General features: G+C 35.8%; 1 protein-coding gene across 1 annotated transcript in view; it reads left to right on the top strand.

The window, feature by feature from the left end:
- KIF6 (kinesin family member 6) overlaps positions 1 to 17,818 on the top strand; it is a 150,285-nt gene that overhangs the window by 116,570 nt on the left and 15,897 nt on the right. Inside the window, exon 17 of the mRNA XM_026034048.1 lies at positions 9,858 to 9,908. Coding sequence (XP_025889833.1) covers positions 9,858 to 9,908 — 51 coding nt within the window. The remainder of the gene's footprint in view (positions 1 to 9,857; positions 9,909 to 17,818) is intronic.

Below are 17,818 nucleotides of genomic sequence, written 5' to 3' on the forward strand. Positions count from 1 at the left end.
AAAAAGAAAAAGAAAAAGAAAAAGAAAAAGAAAAAGAAAAAGAAAAAGAAAAAGAAAAAGAAAAAGAAAAAGAAAAAGAAAAAGAAAAAGAAAAAAAGAAAAAAGAAAAAAGAAAGTATTGTTGCCTGGAAGCTCCTGACCACTTCTGCTCCAGCACTGGGCTATCCGTGAAAATGAAGCATGAAGCATTAATGCATTTCCACTGCTTTCTTCCCCCTTAGGAAGCTGCCTGTTGCAGATATCCCCTGCTGTTTAACAGGTGGCCGGCCAGTCTCGGTCTGAGCATCTGAGCATATAACTGATGTGTCAGAGAAAGGAGCAGTTTCTACCACAATTAATATCACGTAGGCAACTATGCTGTTTACTCCTGAAGGGATGTCATTTATGACTAATTTAATGAAGCAGATTAGCTCTGCAAAACCTGCAGCCATCTGTGAGAAAACCAACAGAGAACAACAGGCCACAGGGACAAACAGTCCCCCAGATGTAATTTCCCAGCTGGGACGTTATTCAACGTGGCCCAGTGCCTGGAAGCTCCAGTCTGTTTCTGATCTCCAGGTCAGTTTCAAAGTAGTTTTGTAATAAACTAGGCATGTTTATGTGTCCACCAAAAATAGCAGTAGCTGTTAAAGCTGAAGCTGTTCAGCATGGCTGTCACAATCCTCAGATTCTTTCTCTTTAATTTCTTGCACCACTTGTTTTGCAACATAATACTGAAAAAGCATAGTTCCTGTGTGTATTTGTTTTGGATAGATATCTAATCATCATGTCRTATGATTGCAGTTTTGGAATCTATTTTCTTAAACATTACATTTTGATATTTGGAAACGTGGAATTAAAAACACAGAAAGACAACTGAGTATCTGCAGCTTTTATTTCTTGACCAGCTTCTCGCCATCTGCAGTTTGTTCTTTGTTAGAAATGCGATTTCCTTTGCTCTGCAGGATGCTACTCGTATTCTTCTGTTTGGTAACAGCCATTTAAGTTCATTTCCCTTMTTTCCATAAGGGAGTATCACTTTCCCTTACCCCGATTCTGCTAAGGTTCTTTTCCTCCTGGTGGCCAGCTCATTTCAACCATGATTTCTGAGGTTCAGTTTAGCCAGGAGTCTATAGAGAGCAATGTATGTAAAGGCTGTGGTCTAAAACAGTGTCTTTCATATGATCTTCTCTCTTGAGGTGCTGTAATGTTGAATAGATGTCATGCATTTTGCCTAGGCTTGGCAGGCAGCTGCCTAATGATAACTGGTTGCTCTATCTTGGGACAGACTCAGAGGTGTGGTGAGAGGCTCCGTGATCTATTTCTGTGCCCCAGGAGGAGCCAGTTGGCTCATAATGAAAAGCAATGAATGACAGGAGAATGACATTCTTTTCTCACTGGCAATTCAATGGAAGGTTCAGGTTACTAACTCTTTGTTCATTCAATGTTTCCAGTGAATTAGAATAATTGATTAATGCTGTGTTTGTAATCAACAAATCATGTTTTCAATTTATGTGAGAGTTTATGCTTAGAGTCTCAAGAGAAGTCATTGCAAAGTAGTTCAGGTGCAGGACTCATGCTGTGGAATTGTTGGAATTGTGCGGTTCCATTTATTTAGAAGGGCAGTTTTTAAAAGCTAAGATTAAGCAACAAAGAATAAAGTAATATCTTTAGATCATTGACAGTCTATAGGAAATGCTAGTAAGTTCTGCAGACAAGTAGGAAAATCAAGCGAGGATAAATCTGTTAGACTAGCCTTTTGAAGCATTACTCTACCTTTTTTAAAATCTGGAGAGACATTCAATCTTCATTATACTTACCGTACGCAATGTAAATCTCATATTGTCTCACCCAAAACGCACACCTAGATTGAGAGCAGCTGTGGCAAGAGCAATCTGTCCTACTACTACCTCAGCATGGGGCCATGCGTGGCAATTGTCGGAAAAGACAGAGGGAGCAATGTCAGTGCTATGTGTCTGTTAGTCCTTAGCTGAAATAGGGTTGGTCCTTCCTGATCTCAGTTAGAGCTGAGGCTGAAAAGATGAATCAGGGAGTCCTAGCAGCTTGTTGACAGCCATTCTCCTTTTTCTGCTTCTCCCTGCAAGAACAGGATAGAAGATAGCACCTTCAGTAATATAAAATTGCCTTTGCAGTAACAGTAAGGAAATTTAAATATAATTTTATTTTGGCAGACCTGTGTAGGCTTCCAGGGGGAATGCATATGTTTATGCCAAAGCTAAATATTGTCCATTGTTTCAGAGTAGCTTCCATGTGTTTGTTTTTACTTTGAGACAATGGGCAATGCCTTTCAGTGACAGTGCATAGGCTGAATGCATTCTTGGAATGAGAAAATGTGATTTGTCAAGTGATTTATTCAGAAAATACCAAACTGAATGAATTAATGTGAGCAGCTCTATTATGTTCCCCTAATGTGTTATTTTTTAAACAGAGGAACCTTATTAGTGTAACGGTCACTTTACACTCTAAGATGTTAATGTTTTCATTGGATCAGAATTGGAATCTAAATATGTAGGAAACGTTTTTGTTTTCTAATTATTAAAAATGATGTTCTGTTCTTTAGAAAGAGAAGTATTTTCAGAGGAAAAATATACTCAGGAAGAATAAAAATAAACTCTTTTTACTTAGGAGTTTCAACAAAGCAACTAAAAATGAATAGACCAAGTTCTTTGGATTTAGTCAAGCTATGAAGTGCCTTATCTATAAATTTAGCAAATTTATAGCACCAGAGGTTTTCTGCTTATAGGCTGGTTGTACCCTGAAAACAGGAAGTCATTGCTGAATTGCATCACTACTTTTGCTGTTTCATGAGGCTGAGTTTTTCAGTCTTTTCAGTTTGTTCTTTGAGAGAAAAGAGGCTAGGTGAAAGTTATTGTCTTTAAAAATTTGCAGCATTCTTTTTTTACATAGATTTTCCTTTGTTGAGTCTTTGCTGAGTGTTGCATGGCCTATGTTAACCACATTTGTCTTTAAACCATAAGAAGCAATTCTGCATTCTGTTCCACTATCTTCAAACCTAGGTAATTAACTACTGAATTAACACTGAAATTCCAAGAGTGAGGAGTAAAACCCTCAAACTATAGAGACAATAACTCATTAGTTTATTCAGACTAGTGCTGTCAGTGGATGATTCCTCTTCACAAGAACAGAAACTGAATGTGTGCTCTACAGGCTCTTGTGATTCATTTACTCGCTACCTTGACATGCCTTTAAAACACATATTAAGCAGATCTTAGCTAGCAGCTAAGCAGATCCAGCACCCGATTAAATATACATACATATAACACACACACAAATATAGATATATATAAAATTTTAAATTTTGTGGCAGGTTCTTAACAGCACTCTAAGTGTGTCTCATCTAAACAAAAATCACAGCAGTACGAGCTTAATTTCAGGATGACTACTTGCTCAGTAAACCAGCAAAATTTTAAAGTGATGTGAAACTGAACTATACAGTGAGGCCTGGAAGTGTATAGGAAATTTTGTTTAAGTCCACAGAAAGAACATCACAGAATGACACTAGGCATTAGATTGGTCCTAGATAGTACAAAGCCATAAAGGCAGTACTTTAACAAACAAACATACAAAAATTTAGTGTCTATGTTAAAGTTGGATACGTTCACTCTCTGCTCAAATTATTAATTACGACGCATGCATTGCTATCAGAAAATTAGGCAGCAGAAAAAATCATTGTCATTAAGTTTTCCTGTCTTTGGTCTAGTACCCTACCATTTGTTTTCTGCGCTTCTTCAATTTTGTCATTAAAAATTTAGGAACTGCTTACATGGCTGTTGCTCTGACTTTCCCTATTCTTTCTCTTGAAACTAAATTCTCAGAAGTAATCAAGAGATAAGCTGCATTTGGTCGTATCCAGAAGCATCCAGAGCTGTAAAAAAGTAGTCTGCAACAGCAGTCTTTAGACTAGAATGAATTCAGATTCCTTATCCATATGGCATTGCTTTTCACTCCTGCTTTTTGGCGCATCTTACTATTTAATTCATGGGTAATAGATGTGATAAACAATGGAGCAACAACTTCCAGATGTTCATCTTTTCTATCTTATTTCCAGCATAAGAAAAGAAGATGGCTATAATAGAGTTTTCATTAGATAAACACATAGAATTTGGGTAGCACCTAAATAACAGCATCAAATCTAAAATAGAACATAAATGAAATGTAGACACCGAAGTTCAGGAGAGCTCCGTAAGGGGGTAAAAAAAAAAAAAAAAAACTATTTTAGTTAACTTTCATTCCCAAAATACAACTAACTTCTTTTTGTAATGCACGGAGAGGCACTATTACTCTAATGCCTGGATTAAGAATCCAGAAGTCAGAAGTTAGACGTCATTGTGCTGAAGTTTCTTGGAGAGCACTAGCTGTTAAGCCTATATAATTGCCTAATGCTGTGTGACAGCATATTGAGTTCAACTTAAATAAATAAATAAATGCTAGTGGCAGCCAGTATTTAGATGATAGCATAAAAGTCTGAGTGTTTTTAAGTTCAGAAAATCCCCTGGTCCTGAATCTCAGTCTTAACTGTTTTGAACCACAATCAAGAGCCTTTAATTCTTTTTGTTGGTTAGCTTAAGTGTCCTGCTAGTCTCTATGTGTTTGGTTATCAATTTGTGTGCACTAGGCACTTCCCACACTCTGCTTTTTATAGAAAGGAATCCTGTGTCTTTGGGTGAATGGGATCTGTGGTGCATTCTGTCATTTTCCTGATCTGGATGAATGTCCTGTTGGGGACCACCTCAGGAACTAATGCAAGCAGAGGCAATGACAGTCTATTCTTAGAGAGAGGAGGAGGTCCAGAATGATATGATCAGAAAAATAAATTCAGTTTGTGTACAAGTTTGCCATAAAACGAACTAAATTTGTTTTTCTGTGCCAACCAGAAGATATGGCTGGCAAAAACGACTGAGTAAAGGATAGAGGGAGCTATCAGAATATAGGCTGAACAGTGCACAGTTACAAGAATGTGTGTGAGTTGGGAAGGCCCAAGCGATCATCTCAGTGAGGAAAACAATAAGTTTGATTTTCTCTGGCCAGAACTAATGAGAACATGTAATACATAGGTAAGGGGAATAGGGGATGTTAGAAATGAATGCATAGAAATGGGGACGGAGTTTAGAGGAATATATGCTAAATAGTTCTAGAAGCAATCAGCAAAGCTCAAATGCAGAGTCATCCTACAACTGACACAGACTGTGGTGTCATAACAAGTTTTCTGTTTGTGGATTTGATCATGCTTCCAGATATTACATGTATTGAGGTATAAATGTATAAAACCAGGGGTTGTCTTGTGGAACCTTGCAAGAAACTAGGCATGTTCCAAGCAGTATTTTGAAAAATAATCTTAAGATGCGCAGTATCCTACACCACAGTAAAATGTATACCTTGAAATCAGCAATATTTAAACTTGTTTAAACTTAAGAATGTAAGTATGCTAGGAAAACAATTCATTTCCAAATATATTTGCTTGTGTGCTGAGGTTAATATATGGTTTACAACCATATGATGGTATGTATCATGATCATATGGTATGACCATTGATTTGGTATGTAAGTCAGGGTTGTCTGAACCTACTGTCTTTCCTGGGAACTTTKCAACATGTCAGAAATTGCCTTGATCCCAGTGGGCTGCTCCATGTGCTTTCTGGGAGTTACCATCTCCACTGCTTTCCTCCCAACAGAGCTGACAAAAAGGAGTATTTACTAGTATTTCAGACATTCCAGTAAACTGGGTAGTGTCACAGCACAAATCACTGATGAAGATATGGTTGTGATGAGATGCCAAGGTATATACTGAAGAAGTGAGAATACAGGAAACACTCACTTCTGCCTTCTTTGCTATGGGGGCAGTAACCTTTGACAGAAAACCTTGGAAGACTGAGGAAAGGGAGGAAGGCAGAGAGAGAAGAAGGAAGGATGGCTAGTAAAATCTTAAACTGCTGCAGATGTTTCTTAATGAACAGAAGGCAGAAATGTGCTGTGGCAAGTTATACTTTACAGTATGTTATCTCAAGTATTTTCATTAATATGTTTTTAACTCTGATGAGGGCTATATTTCATACCTTGAAAAATGTGTTGGACCTAGTCAGGAGAACTTGTTTATGTATTATAGCTTATTTTGTCTCACTAATGTGTAAATTATAGATCTGTGGCAACACAAACCAGTAAGTATCAAAGACAACCATTAGAAGGGCTAAGAAAATCACACTAACAATCCATTTACACCAGAGAAACATGCAGAAGTTCTCAAAGTGTCCTTGTCCCTCAAAATGGCTTTGTCATGAGAAAGTCCTGTGTTGGTGTTTCAACTAGCTAATTATATACATATCTATATATATATATGACCTATAACTTGGATATCTCTGTCCAATGCTGCATTGTATCTTGTAGATACAATCTAAACTGGATTAAACAAATGTTATGACAATTGGAGACTCTAAAGTTTTAAACTACATGGTATTAATAGGAATCAAAATGCTTACCCTGAAGGGTGAGTTCCAGAAATGGGAGACTTTCTCAGTGCAATAGAGAATGCTCTTATGTAACACACACACACACATGACACAAAGATTTAAAGATTAAAAAAGGAGATGTACTAGTTGAGGTGCAAAGACTTCAGAATCTCCTAGATGGAATGACTTTTTAAGCTAAAAACAAGGTTGGAAAATCTTGCAAAGCAATATTCATGATATTAAGAAAGAAGAGATGAAAAAAGTATTGATTAAGGCCCCAGTCTTTCAATCATTAAGAAAACACCATTCATCGAGTTAAGGACTCATCCACGTTAATAATAACAGAAAGTTATGGATGGGATGCAGTTAAAGTGCACTCTTGATTTGTCCAGTAGTTACATCTTTTAAGTTAGCAGTCTTTGAATTCTCATAATTTTATGGAATGTCTAATTAACATAAGAGATTTCAAATATGTAATGTAGATTCAAAGACAAAACCGTTATTTTTTCATCAATATCTTTAAGCTGTAGCACACTTTATTGGTTTGAATTGTATACTGTAAGTGTTCATTTTGTGTGATAAATTGAAAGACAACATCAACTCCTTGAACGAGTCTAGTGGAACAAAACTAAAGAGAAAAAGTTACAGGAGAGCCTTAGTATTTAAGTTACTGATTCTAATATTTGGTTAGCCTATAAAATATTTTCTTCTGCTTTATATTATTATTTCTAATTACACTTCTCTATTGCACTTGGTCTCCTGCATTTCCCCTGTTTCTTTTGTCTCCTGTCACAAAGCTAAAGTTCTCTGTTACCAGATCATCTCTTTTCCATACCTCAGGATGGTACATGTGTCCAGAAACAGAGGCCAAAAGCAACAGATTTATCACAGCCTTAATGACAGCTGGCTGCATGCTGAGTGAATTCTTAAATTCCCCAAAACTACTTTTTTGCCAAAACATGTGGAGCTGCAGCATTCAACATTTTACTGGGACTGTTATCTCCAAGTGAAGAATGACTCCACTGGAAAAAATTATTTAGTATCAGCTGCAGACCTATTTTTAGCTCATTGTTTGGTGAAACTTCAGAAAACATAATTAGCCACATGTTGAAAAATGTTCGCCAAGTCTTGAATTCAATTTTTGCAAACCACATTTAAGCACTACCTTGTCCACAACTTTACACTGTTGGAATCAAAAGGCATGTTTTTGTATGAGAATGTGATTCTTCATACTTCTTTGGGTAAATATTTATGTTTGTGAAGGTTATAGAACTGGCAGTACTCAAGACTGAAATCTTCCATTTGTTTATATGGGAAAGTCTATACAGGCAACAGTACTGGAACCATCCTCTGTCTCATGAAAAACCCTGCAATGGAGTAGCTGCTTTCTAGGAGAGAGAAAAGTAGAACAGGTCAGAAACGCTTATTCTCCCACAAATATATCTGTAGTCAAAACAGAGCTAGATTATTTTAATCAGGGGCATACAGAGAGAATGTTAACTTTTTAGTTAATATTTAATCAAGAGTCAAAAATTTCTACATGAAAAACAGAGTGTTTTTTTCCTAAGGTAATCTAAATAAATTGTGAAAATTCAAAATGAATTAAAACAATTTGAAGGRTTAACTCATATCTGGCTAAGCCTTCACAGAAAATTATAGTAAGATATCTAATGATATTGTTATACTGTTTGGGCTGCATTTTCCATAATACATTTACTGCTACTCCTCAGAGAGTTTTTCTGCTAAATGATCAGAGATTAATTTTTTGCAGCCTTGAAAACACATTTTGGACTCTTTGAATCAAATAAATGTCTCCTTTGTCCTTCAGCTCATCAATGAAAAAAAGAAAAATGCTCTGTCTGCTCTAAGAATAAGACCAGGTTTGATTTTTCTAGCAGATGGAGATGTGTTCTTTCATTCAACTCTCATTACATGTGGTTCCTGTTCCACTTTGTTCCTCTTTCATAACGCTGCTATAAAGAAGGAGGGGGAGATTCCTTACAACATTATAGGGCATTGGGTGGAGCTGCAGTGTACAAAGGCTAGAAGAAAGGGAAGGTGGAATGTTTGGAACTGTTACACATCCCTGGCTGGCCTAACACCCAGTGAAAATAGGGCTCCCTCTGTGCTCTCTACCCCATCTATACCGAGAGTAAAGTCTAGGTAATTGGAAGTTGAATATCTTGGCTAAAATCATTTAAAAATCAGTCCATTCATCTGTTTCTATTTATTAGTTCTAACTTTCAATTCTCCATGAAGATTAAATTTCATAATATTTTGATACTCATAAAGCATTCTGATTCTTATTACTTGTGAAGATGAATTTTTCTCTYTTTATTTAAATATTTGACAGTTTTTATTGACTTAATTTGTTCTGATGAGCTTACTCTACAAGTMTTCATTTGTAAGCAGATATTTTTAGCTCAAAATAGGTGCTTATAGAGTGTAGGTAATCATCAGTCTGGAGAAAAGTGAATCAGCACTGAATTTGGTATTTTTCCTCTGGTATACAGATGTATAGCTTGGTAAAGAATATGTGCATATCTCTGCTTAGAAGCATTAATTTGAAAATTTGGAAAGACAGATAATCTCATCCTCCCTCAAAACATATGTACTGCTAAAGTTGCACATTTAAGGTTATGTTTGCCTTTTTTGGTACTATTAATATCAATGAATAATGGCTTCCCATGTTGTAATCTAATTATGGTTTGAAATAATTAGTGTACTGGACAAGTGTCACAGGGTTCAGGAGGAATTTAATAAAAGAAGGGTAAAGGTGAATTATATGGGGCATAGGAGCCTAACTAGGAATAACAAGATAATGGAAGTAAATAAAGAAAAAATTGTCACTGAATACCCATGTCGTCTTCACAGCGAGTTCTGTTAAGTAGTGAAACTTGCAGAAGCTTTAGTACATGGCATATTTAAAACCAAGTAAGTCCAACATGAAAAAATCTACTGTACAGAACCTGTTTTTCCCTGGTAAAGAGGTGGTCTGGGTAATCTAGCAACTCCTTTCCACTGCTAATGTCTATAAGCCTGTTTGAACGAATACTTGCCATTCTGTACATCTCTCTCATCTGGACTTCTTTTTTATCTAGCAGCAGAAAGTTGTACTGTGAAATTGCTTTGCAATAAATAGCTTCATTTTCAGTCTTTCTTATTGGATAGAGTTATATTTGAGGATATATAAAGCCAAGTTATTCCTATCTATTTAGTTGTGAGAGTGAGAAGGACAAAGATCAGGAAACCACCTGTCCTGTGGATAGGAAAAAACTCCTTAAATTGGTCAAATGCATTGTGGATTTCAAACGGTGGGAAGTAAACAATAACTTCATTATTTTTTTAACATTTTAAAACTCTTTAACTATTTGCATTCTTGTGTCTTTTACAGACCATCTGAAAGGAGAAATAACCCAGCGGCACATTCAGAGGGCAGCCTTAGGTAAGAACATTTCAGATATGTAAAAACGTAATGTGATGTAAAAAATGTAAAAGCATTCTTTTCATGATGAGCAAAGCAGGAAAAGAAAGATCTAAGCTCTCCAGTTTTTAGACTGTCTTGCTTCTGATAATTCTAATTTGAATCCACATTAACTGTACATTGATTTGTACTAAGACTGGTCTTCCTGTAAGCCATGCTGCCACAGTCCATCTAACATCCTTTCAAATATTCCAAGAAGGACTGAAATCATATGCAGGTAATTTCTTTCAGATCTGGCTATAGAAGTTGCAAAAAGGCTATTTTTAAACTTGTTTTTCTGTTGAAAGGCATGAAAATAATTTACTGCTGAGTAAGTTTCCTTTTTATTTTAACCATGTGCAATTCAAGTTATATTGATGATGTTAGTGCTTTATAGCCTTATTTTTTATCCTTATTTGAAAATCAGTACTGGAAATTAATGCTATCCATGTCAGTAAATCCTAGGAATCAAACTCCATTAATTTTGATCAATATCTGAAGGGCAATCTTCAGATGATATCTTCAGTGTMGTATAGAGCTCTCTACTTCAGACATTTCAGGTTAAAATATTTGTTGATTGTATGTCAGATTAAGAAGTTGCACTAATAACAATGTTGCTTATAAGAATTTCTTATTCAGTGTTTCAGAAAGKAAAGAAATGGTGCACTCTGTATGTTTCAGTCTTCATGATAACAGCTAGGCCAGCAGTTATCAGTATACTAACTTTTTATTATATACAGAAAATTGTGATTTTCAATAATTATCAAAGCAGATTTCATAAAATAGGTACAATAGGTACTCATCTTTTTTTTTTTTTTTTTTCATGTCCTGAGGTAGTGACACGGTAGTGTTTTTACCAGCTATACATTCATAGTGTAAATAATCGATTAGTATTCTACACCATAGCAGGCAACTCATCTGTTTTGACTTGTACGTTGAGTATCTGCTTATCATCACTAACTTTGGACCACACAAAGTATTTCCCAGTCTTTTTCCCTCTTCATTGTTCAGTCTTAAAATACTCTCAGCATTTTGATTTAATAATTATTCTGTGAGCTGGGGAATAGTATTATATGCCTGCCTACTTAGATGAAAGTTCTTCCAAGGAATAACAGGTGTCAAGTCTCCMGGGATATTTCTTGATGACCAGAATGTCATGAAGATAATCTTAAATGAAAACTACATGGTAAAAAGGATAATTAAGAGTCTGTTKAAATCCCAACATGAAATAAAACACACCATTGTTTCAATTAGAAATCAAGTTAACATCTTCCAGCTGCCATTTTATTTCTTAACTTAAAATATTTTTATAGTTAAAACTCTTTAAGAAGCTATTTTTGTTGGATTTTAAACAGTGATGATCTGWTTCCCTCATGGCTATGCTTAAGATGTGGATTTCTCATTGAAGGAAAACTCCAGTACTTACCCCATTGTTCTTTCCTATCTCTTTTAAAGCACATATGCTCAAAGTTAAAGGAGGGACACAAATAGACAGAAGGTTTCACCGAGGGCAGGGGAATGTTCCATGTCTTTCAGTATGGACCAGAAGCACTGAATATTTTATGTAAAATTCCCTGGACTCATCTCAGTGTCACTTACATCTTTTTGATGCAAAAAAGACTTTATTATGCACATAACTTCCTTTTTTTTTCAGTAAGATCAGATTAAGATAAGCTGTGAAGTGACATGAAATGGCATTACTGAATCCAAAGTTGYCTTTTTTCCCCCTCTCTTCTCATATTTTTTCTGCCTTCCTTTATTTTCCKTTCCACCTTCTTTGTGGATCTCCTTCGTAATTTTTCCAAATAATTCCTGCTTTCATGTTTTTCCATTCTTGGRTTCCTCATCTTTTCAATTTCTTTTTTTCTCAACTTTTTCTTTCCCCAACATTCTGCATTTTCCACCTTGAACAGTCTGTGTGATTCTTTTCCTCAGTCTATTCACTTGCTTTTGTACAGCATTGAAATACTGACAGAGCAAAAAACTTGGGTCACCAGGATAATTCTGGAAAGAAAGGGTYGATAGGATGGAAAGAAAAGCTTTCCTGATGCTCTTTAGTATTGTAGAGGGCAGATGTGTATTTTATGTGATTCCAAGAGAGCATTATTTAAAATGCTTTAAGTGAACATTTCAGTAAGATACCAGAACTGCTTCTTCTTTATTATCTTATTCTATGTTTACACTGAGTAAACATCATTGCAAGCAGACAAACTAGCATAACACTGGGCGAAGACTGAATCCTAAGGTGGAGCCTCACGCTGACATAAAAAATCCTGTGACAGTACTTGAGAAAACACTCCTGTGGGGATGCATTTATGCTGGCAAAGACATGTTTTGTAAAATAACTTCCCATAGCAGAAGTAACCATACTGAGWATGGAACTATTTTGTTTATTTGATTACATCTCAACTAGAGGCCCTTACTGGGTCACCTCTGGAAGTTAGGAAGGACACTTGAACGTAACCCAGACCAATGTGCCCACATTAACAGGAATGTTCAGCATACCAGGAGTTCTGCAGGCTGTTCTGTCTGCTTCAAACAGGTCATGACAAAGGTTCCTATACAGAAAATTCTGTATGTGCATTTTGGACTGTGTTTTCTAAATTAAGGTAAATGGTAGAGATGAATACGGTGATTTGGTATTTTCAACTCCAGACATAATTGCAGTTATTTTCTCAGCAAAGTAGAAAGGCAGTTTGGAAGCTTTCCATTTCAAGTAGTTTTCCTATTTGTTCATTGCCTTCCTTCTGGTTTTACAMAAGTTTTGAAATCTGGCCTACCAGCAGCCTAAGTCTTTTAAGATTCCCCTGAAAACATCAGGAAATGACATCACCTTTCGGTGAATGCAAAGAGAAAGAGAACCTGCTTCTAGAAAGGTTTCTTAGGACCAAATACACCTAAAGTCACCTCTGTTTTTCTGTGCAGCTCCACTGAGAACAGTTGAGCTATTTGTAAATTAGCTGTATTCCAATTTCAGCATCAGATCTGTTTAATTAATGTTTTTAATTAAAAACTATGTTTTCCCAGGATTTATAGCTCAGTTTTTAAAAAATATTTTATATTTGTGCTGTTATTCCAAGCACGAATTTATGTTTGTGTGTTCCCAAACTTTTTTTAAAATTCCTTTGAAAAAGCCTCTCCCTTACAAAGCATAAAATGACTACATAAGTCATAAACACCAGCTACATTTGGATCCTAGAAAATACTTCTCAGCATTTAACTCAGAGTGAAGAATGCCTGAGAGCAAAGATTTTGACRTCTGATAATTTTGCATTTGTATTTATATCACACTTTAATTTTAGGCAAGAAGAGAGAACTTTCTCCACATCTTTCTTCCCTTTGTGGCCTTATTTGTGCCTTGTTTCCCTACATTGCACAATTGCATGCCTGTTTTAAAGAAATTTCTATTGGTTATGACCTTGTTCTTGCCTATATTCCTGTGCCTTCTTTATGTTCCTATGCGCTTCTCCTGCTTCATTCTGCTTCCTCATCCTTCTTTGGTGGGAAGAACAGTGCTATCAGAGCCTCAATAAAGCCAGGATACACAGTGCTGCATAATTCACGGGGGTACTGCCATGGAAATAATCCGGCCAATGTGAGGGAACAGTTTCAAAGAAAATATTGGTCCAGTGCTTGTGGTGCTCTGAGAAGCTGCCACTACCACGCTGGATGGTGGAATGCAGATGTGTTTTCTGACACATCTATGCCCATGTGTTCAGGTAGACTTGGGAACTGCTGCTCCCGGTTGCCCAAGGTGAAATATAGCCCATGCTACCAGAAGGACTGGACCACTGTGATTTGTGCTTGAGGGCTGCTTAAGAAACAGATGAACATTTTCTGTGCAACCCTAGCAGCATTCAATAGACAAATACAATATTGGCTAGGCTAATAGCTAATAACTGTGTCTTCTAGCTCATCTCCTGTCTGTGTGAATGGAAAACACACCATATTTCCAAACTGCTGGTTTGCATCATACTTAATCTCCTATTTAAATAAATCCATATTTAAATAAAATGTGCTCAGTTTCTTTCATTGCTTTACTTCTTGTAACTGAAAAACCATTTAACTTTGTTCATGGATTCTTGATCTATATTAATGCCTTGAAATGAGGAGACACAAGTGTTTTCAATCACAAAATGACAGAAGCTGAGAAAAGTGGCAGTCTCTGTTTTCCCACACAAATCCAAAGCAGTCCATGGAGAATAATAGTTTTAATCAAAACTAAATTAGAAAAAAAAAATTCAAGGCTATCATTCCTGGCACTGAGAATTGGTATCTTAGATGTAGGTTAAGTAAAAATCTTTAGAGAAATAATCAGTTCTGTTTGAAGTCCAGAATTTTGTTTTGGTTTTGCTTTTGTTTCTCCTTTTGCTTTGTGGCAAGAGAAAAAAAAATCTTCTCAGGCTAATAGGAATCCAAAGGCACTTTCTCTGTAACAATGTCAGTTGGATCATGTATTTTGCATATCCCTGAGTTTTCTATTTGTACTGCTTTCTGCAACATTGAGGAGTGAACACAGTCAATATGGGATGCTTCAGGTATAAGGCAAAAATTTCACCTAGAAATGAACATTTTGATATGCACAATGATTCAGTATTATTKTTTTTTTCTGGTTATTTGTGCTTGAAATCACAAGCAATAACTTTGTCAGCAGCATATAGGGCACTGATTTTATTCCTTTAGTGTCCTCTAGTGGTATCAAGGCAATCTTCAGTGATGGGTTTCCTTTTGCCAGTGTGTCCTTTAGTTAAAGGAAAACAATCAGAAATACTTTGCATTGTGGTTTATTTGGAGATTCTGAGACTGGAAATTCTGAGGTGAGTAAGACTGTACTTAGCAGAAGGAATGATCTTTCACTAAGACAAATATATCAGTGGTAAAACTGGATGAAAAWTTTTTTAAAAACATTGCTCCTTTGCCTTTTAAAAAAGGAGTTACTTAGGCAGTGATCAAGATCATCTGAAGTTTGCTTTGTGCCATTATTGAAACTTAAATAAATGCTGTTAGAAATATTTAGCAAATCATTTTTTAAACAAATAGTAGAAATATTGTTGGATGGTAAATTTTGAGCAAATATGTAAATATCTGCAGAGGATAAAGTAGATTAGAGGGTCTTTATAGCTTCCTGTTACTGCAGTGTACTACAGTCATTGCATTTATTCCAGATTTGTTCTGGAGGAAAAGCATAGACTTTGGCCTCTGGTAACTGCAGCTATACACAGTAACACACTTTTTCTCTTGCTTCCACATGCGTTTGTGAATTTATAATCTGAGTAGTCTATGGCTAAAACCGAGAGTTCTTCGGGACGTTGTCTTATTTTTTGTCTCTACTAAGTTCTTCTATAAAGATTTCCACAGTCAGGAAAAAGAAGTAAACATTTGAAGCAGCAGCTACATGAGCAGCAATGACTCCCTTGCTGCACTCTCTCTGGTTTGAGGTTAAGGGTTTTTTTTTTTTTCAGTAGGATATAGGAATGAAGTTGAAAACTGTAGGAGTATGTTATAACAAGAAGACACTCCTTAAACCTGGCCTGTGAGGCCTCAAGTYCATACAGACCTATCTTTTCATAACTTTCTCTTTAGTCTTTCTAGGATGTTTCATAGTTTTTCATAGTTTTGTTTGTTGGCGTGTATTTCTGTCCCCCTTTTCAGCAGCTTTTTACTAGATGCAGTGTTAAATTCTAGAGGTGACGAAGAGCTTTCACGTTCTTTGTGTTCTCAAAGAGTACTGGATCTAGTTGGGAAATCTTTGKGAAAAACTTTGTCCTGAACTATCAGAGAACATTCAGAGATTACTCCTGTGTTCCAAGTGTGCTTCCTGTATGATCCTGTCTTCTTCAGATTATCCAGTATAAGAGAAAAAAAAAATGTAGAGAACATCCTTGAACTAAGTTGAGTTGATTTCTGTCAGCAGTTATAATCTGGTACCACAGTTACCCAATTCTGTTTTATTGATATCCATTTTAACATTGTTGTTAGAGCAGCTTTCATTCTCTAAGCTTTCTTGCAATAAGTATTTCTTCTGCAATAACAAAGGCCAATGTGAATTACTTAATGATTTYGGGGTACCTTCAGCTGACTAGTAAGCAAGGTAGAGATGAGAGCTCTTCATGGACCAAACAAAAATTCTGTAATTTAGCTAACTATAAGCAACCAATAGAACTCTTCTCAAAATTGTATTTTACTGGATTGTCTTAAGGTATTGTTCGAGGTACATTAATATTTTAAGATATTAAGATTAAGATATTAAGATTACTATATTAAGATATCAGATAAAGTATAAGACAAGGAATCAATGAATATCAGAATGAATATCAGCAGGGCTTATGTGATACCTTGTGTTTCAGAACAAGCTTCAAAAAGAATTTAGAACTTTTTAAATTTTACGTTTTTCTCTAATTGTCAGAAAAAAAAATCACTGCTATTACACTCAAGAATCTTGAATGTTTAAATCAAAGAAAAATAATTAATTGAAACAAGAAATAACTAATAATACCACACAAACATTGTTCTGAGTTGGTATACTTCTCCAGAAAACCATCTTGTGGATAAGTTTTAATTTTTTTCTGAATATGTCAGGGTTATTTCTTCTCAATATGCAGGCCAGTATCGCTCAGCTGGCAGCTACAAGGATATTTTCATTGAACTCAATGCCCTTTCCCTCAGAGGACATGGGAAAGGGTTGACATTTCTCCTTATTAATGTGTTTAAATATCCATATCATTTTCAAATAAGTGATTGGGCCAAGTTTTCATGTATACTGCATGTAGAATATCTAATATTTTATAAAACATTACCCAACAGATTATTGAGCCAATACCACAGTTACTGGGTGCATTTCATTCCTAACTATGACCTGCAAGCACAAGATTTGCCAAGTGTATGTATGTACCTTGCTCATGCACAGGCAGTCTGAGGCTTCCCAGATTTGAAAACTGAGTATAAGCTTATCTGATAGGGGTAAGTATTGAATATAAGCTTATCTGAGGATTCCCAGAAAAAAAAAATGTGGCAGCCCTAAGCTGCATTATCTCTGCTACGCATTAAGTGACACTCAGCATGAATGCACCTTTAGCACCTTCAGATATGTCTCATTCTCACTAAAGCTGTTCCATATCATTCTTGGTCATTTTTGGCTCTTAACTTGGCACTACATTACAAAATTTCTGGTGTTGTCTTATTACTCATTCCATCTGCACATTGGTGGCAGGATAGTCTGTGTCTCCATTTTATGATAGGCTGCCAGCTTCAGAAGTATTTTTTGTTCTTTTGTTCTTTCAAGAAAAGAGAAATGGAAAAAGACAATTCAAATTATAGGTATGGCTTTATCTAATGATACAAGCAAGATAAAGGATGCAACAAAAACTTCCGTAATTAAGTGCATTTAAAGTGCATTTACTAAATACAGGCAAAAGTCTGGATCAACACGGTTTTCTAACTGTGACCTGCTCTGTTGCTATTCCACTAGATCAGCTGGTATGTATGGAAAACATGAAACTTGAAGCTTCATATTTTTATGTAAATTGTACTTGTATATTTGGAAACTATCCGTGAAGTTTTAACCACAGTGGTTTCAGAAAGTTCCATGGCTGGAGTACAGATGAAGTGAAGGCAACGCCTTTTGTTTCATGTGCCATGTATTTTCAGGAGCAAATATATAGATGACTAATTTCAAAGGAGCAGCTTAAGGGAATTGAAGTGTGAGCMTGTATTTAACCAAAATGGCTCAAAGAGACTGAAAAAATAGTTCAGTTTCCCAGGTGTGCATTGGAAGTCAGTTAGCTCAAGCCAAAATTAAGCTAGTAAAAGAATAAGCAGTACAATGATACAAAGAAAAGCAGCTTTCCAATGGACTTTTTTCACTAAAATCAGTGATTAAAAAGAATCAATAA

The sequence above is a fragment of the Nothoprocta perdicaria genome, unplaced genomic scaffold (genome assembly GCF_003342845.1).
Source record: "Nothoprocta perdicaria isolate Ctin4 unplaced genomic scaffold, notPer1 scaffold_139, whole genome shotgun sequence".
Taxonomy (NCBI): domain Eukaryota; kingdom Metazoa; phylum Chordata; class Aves; order Tinamiformes; family Tinamidae; genus Nothoprocta; species Nothoprocta perdicaria.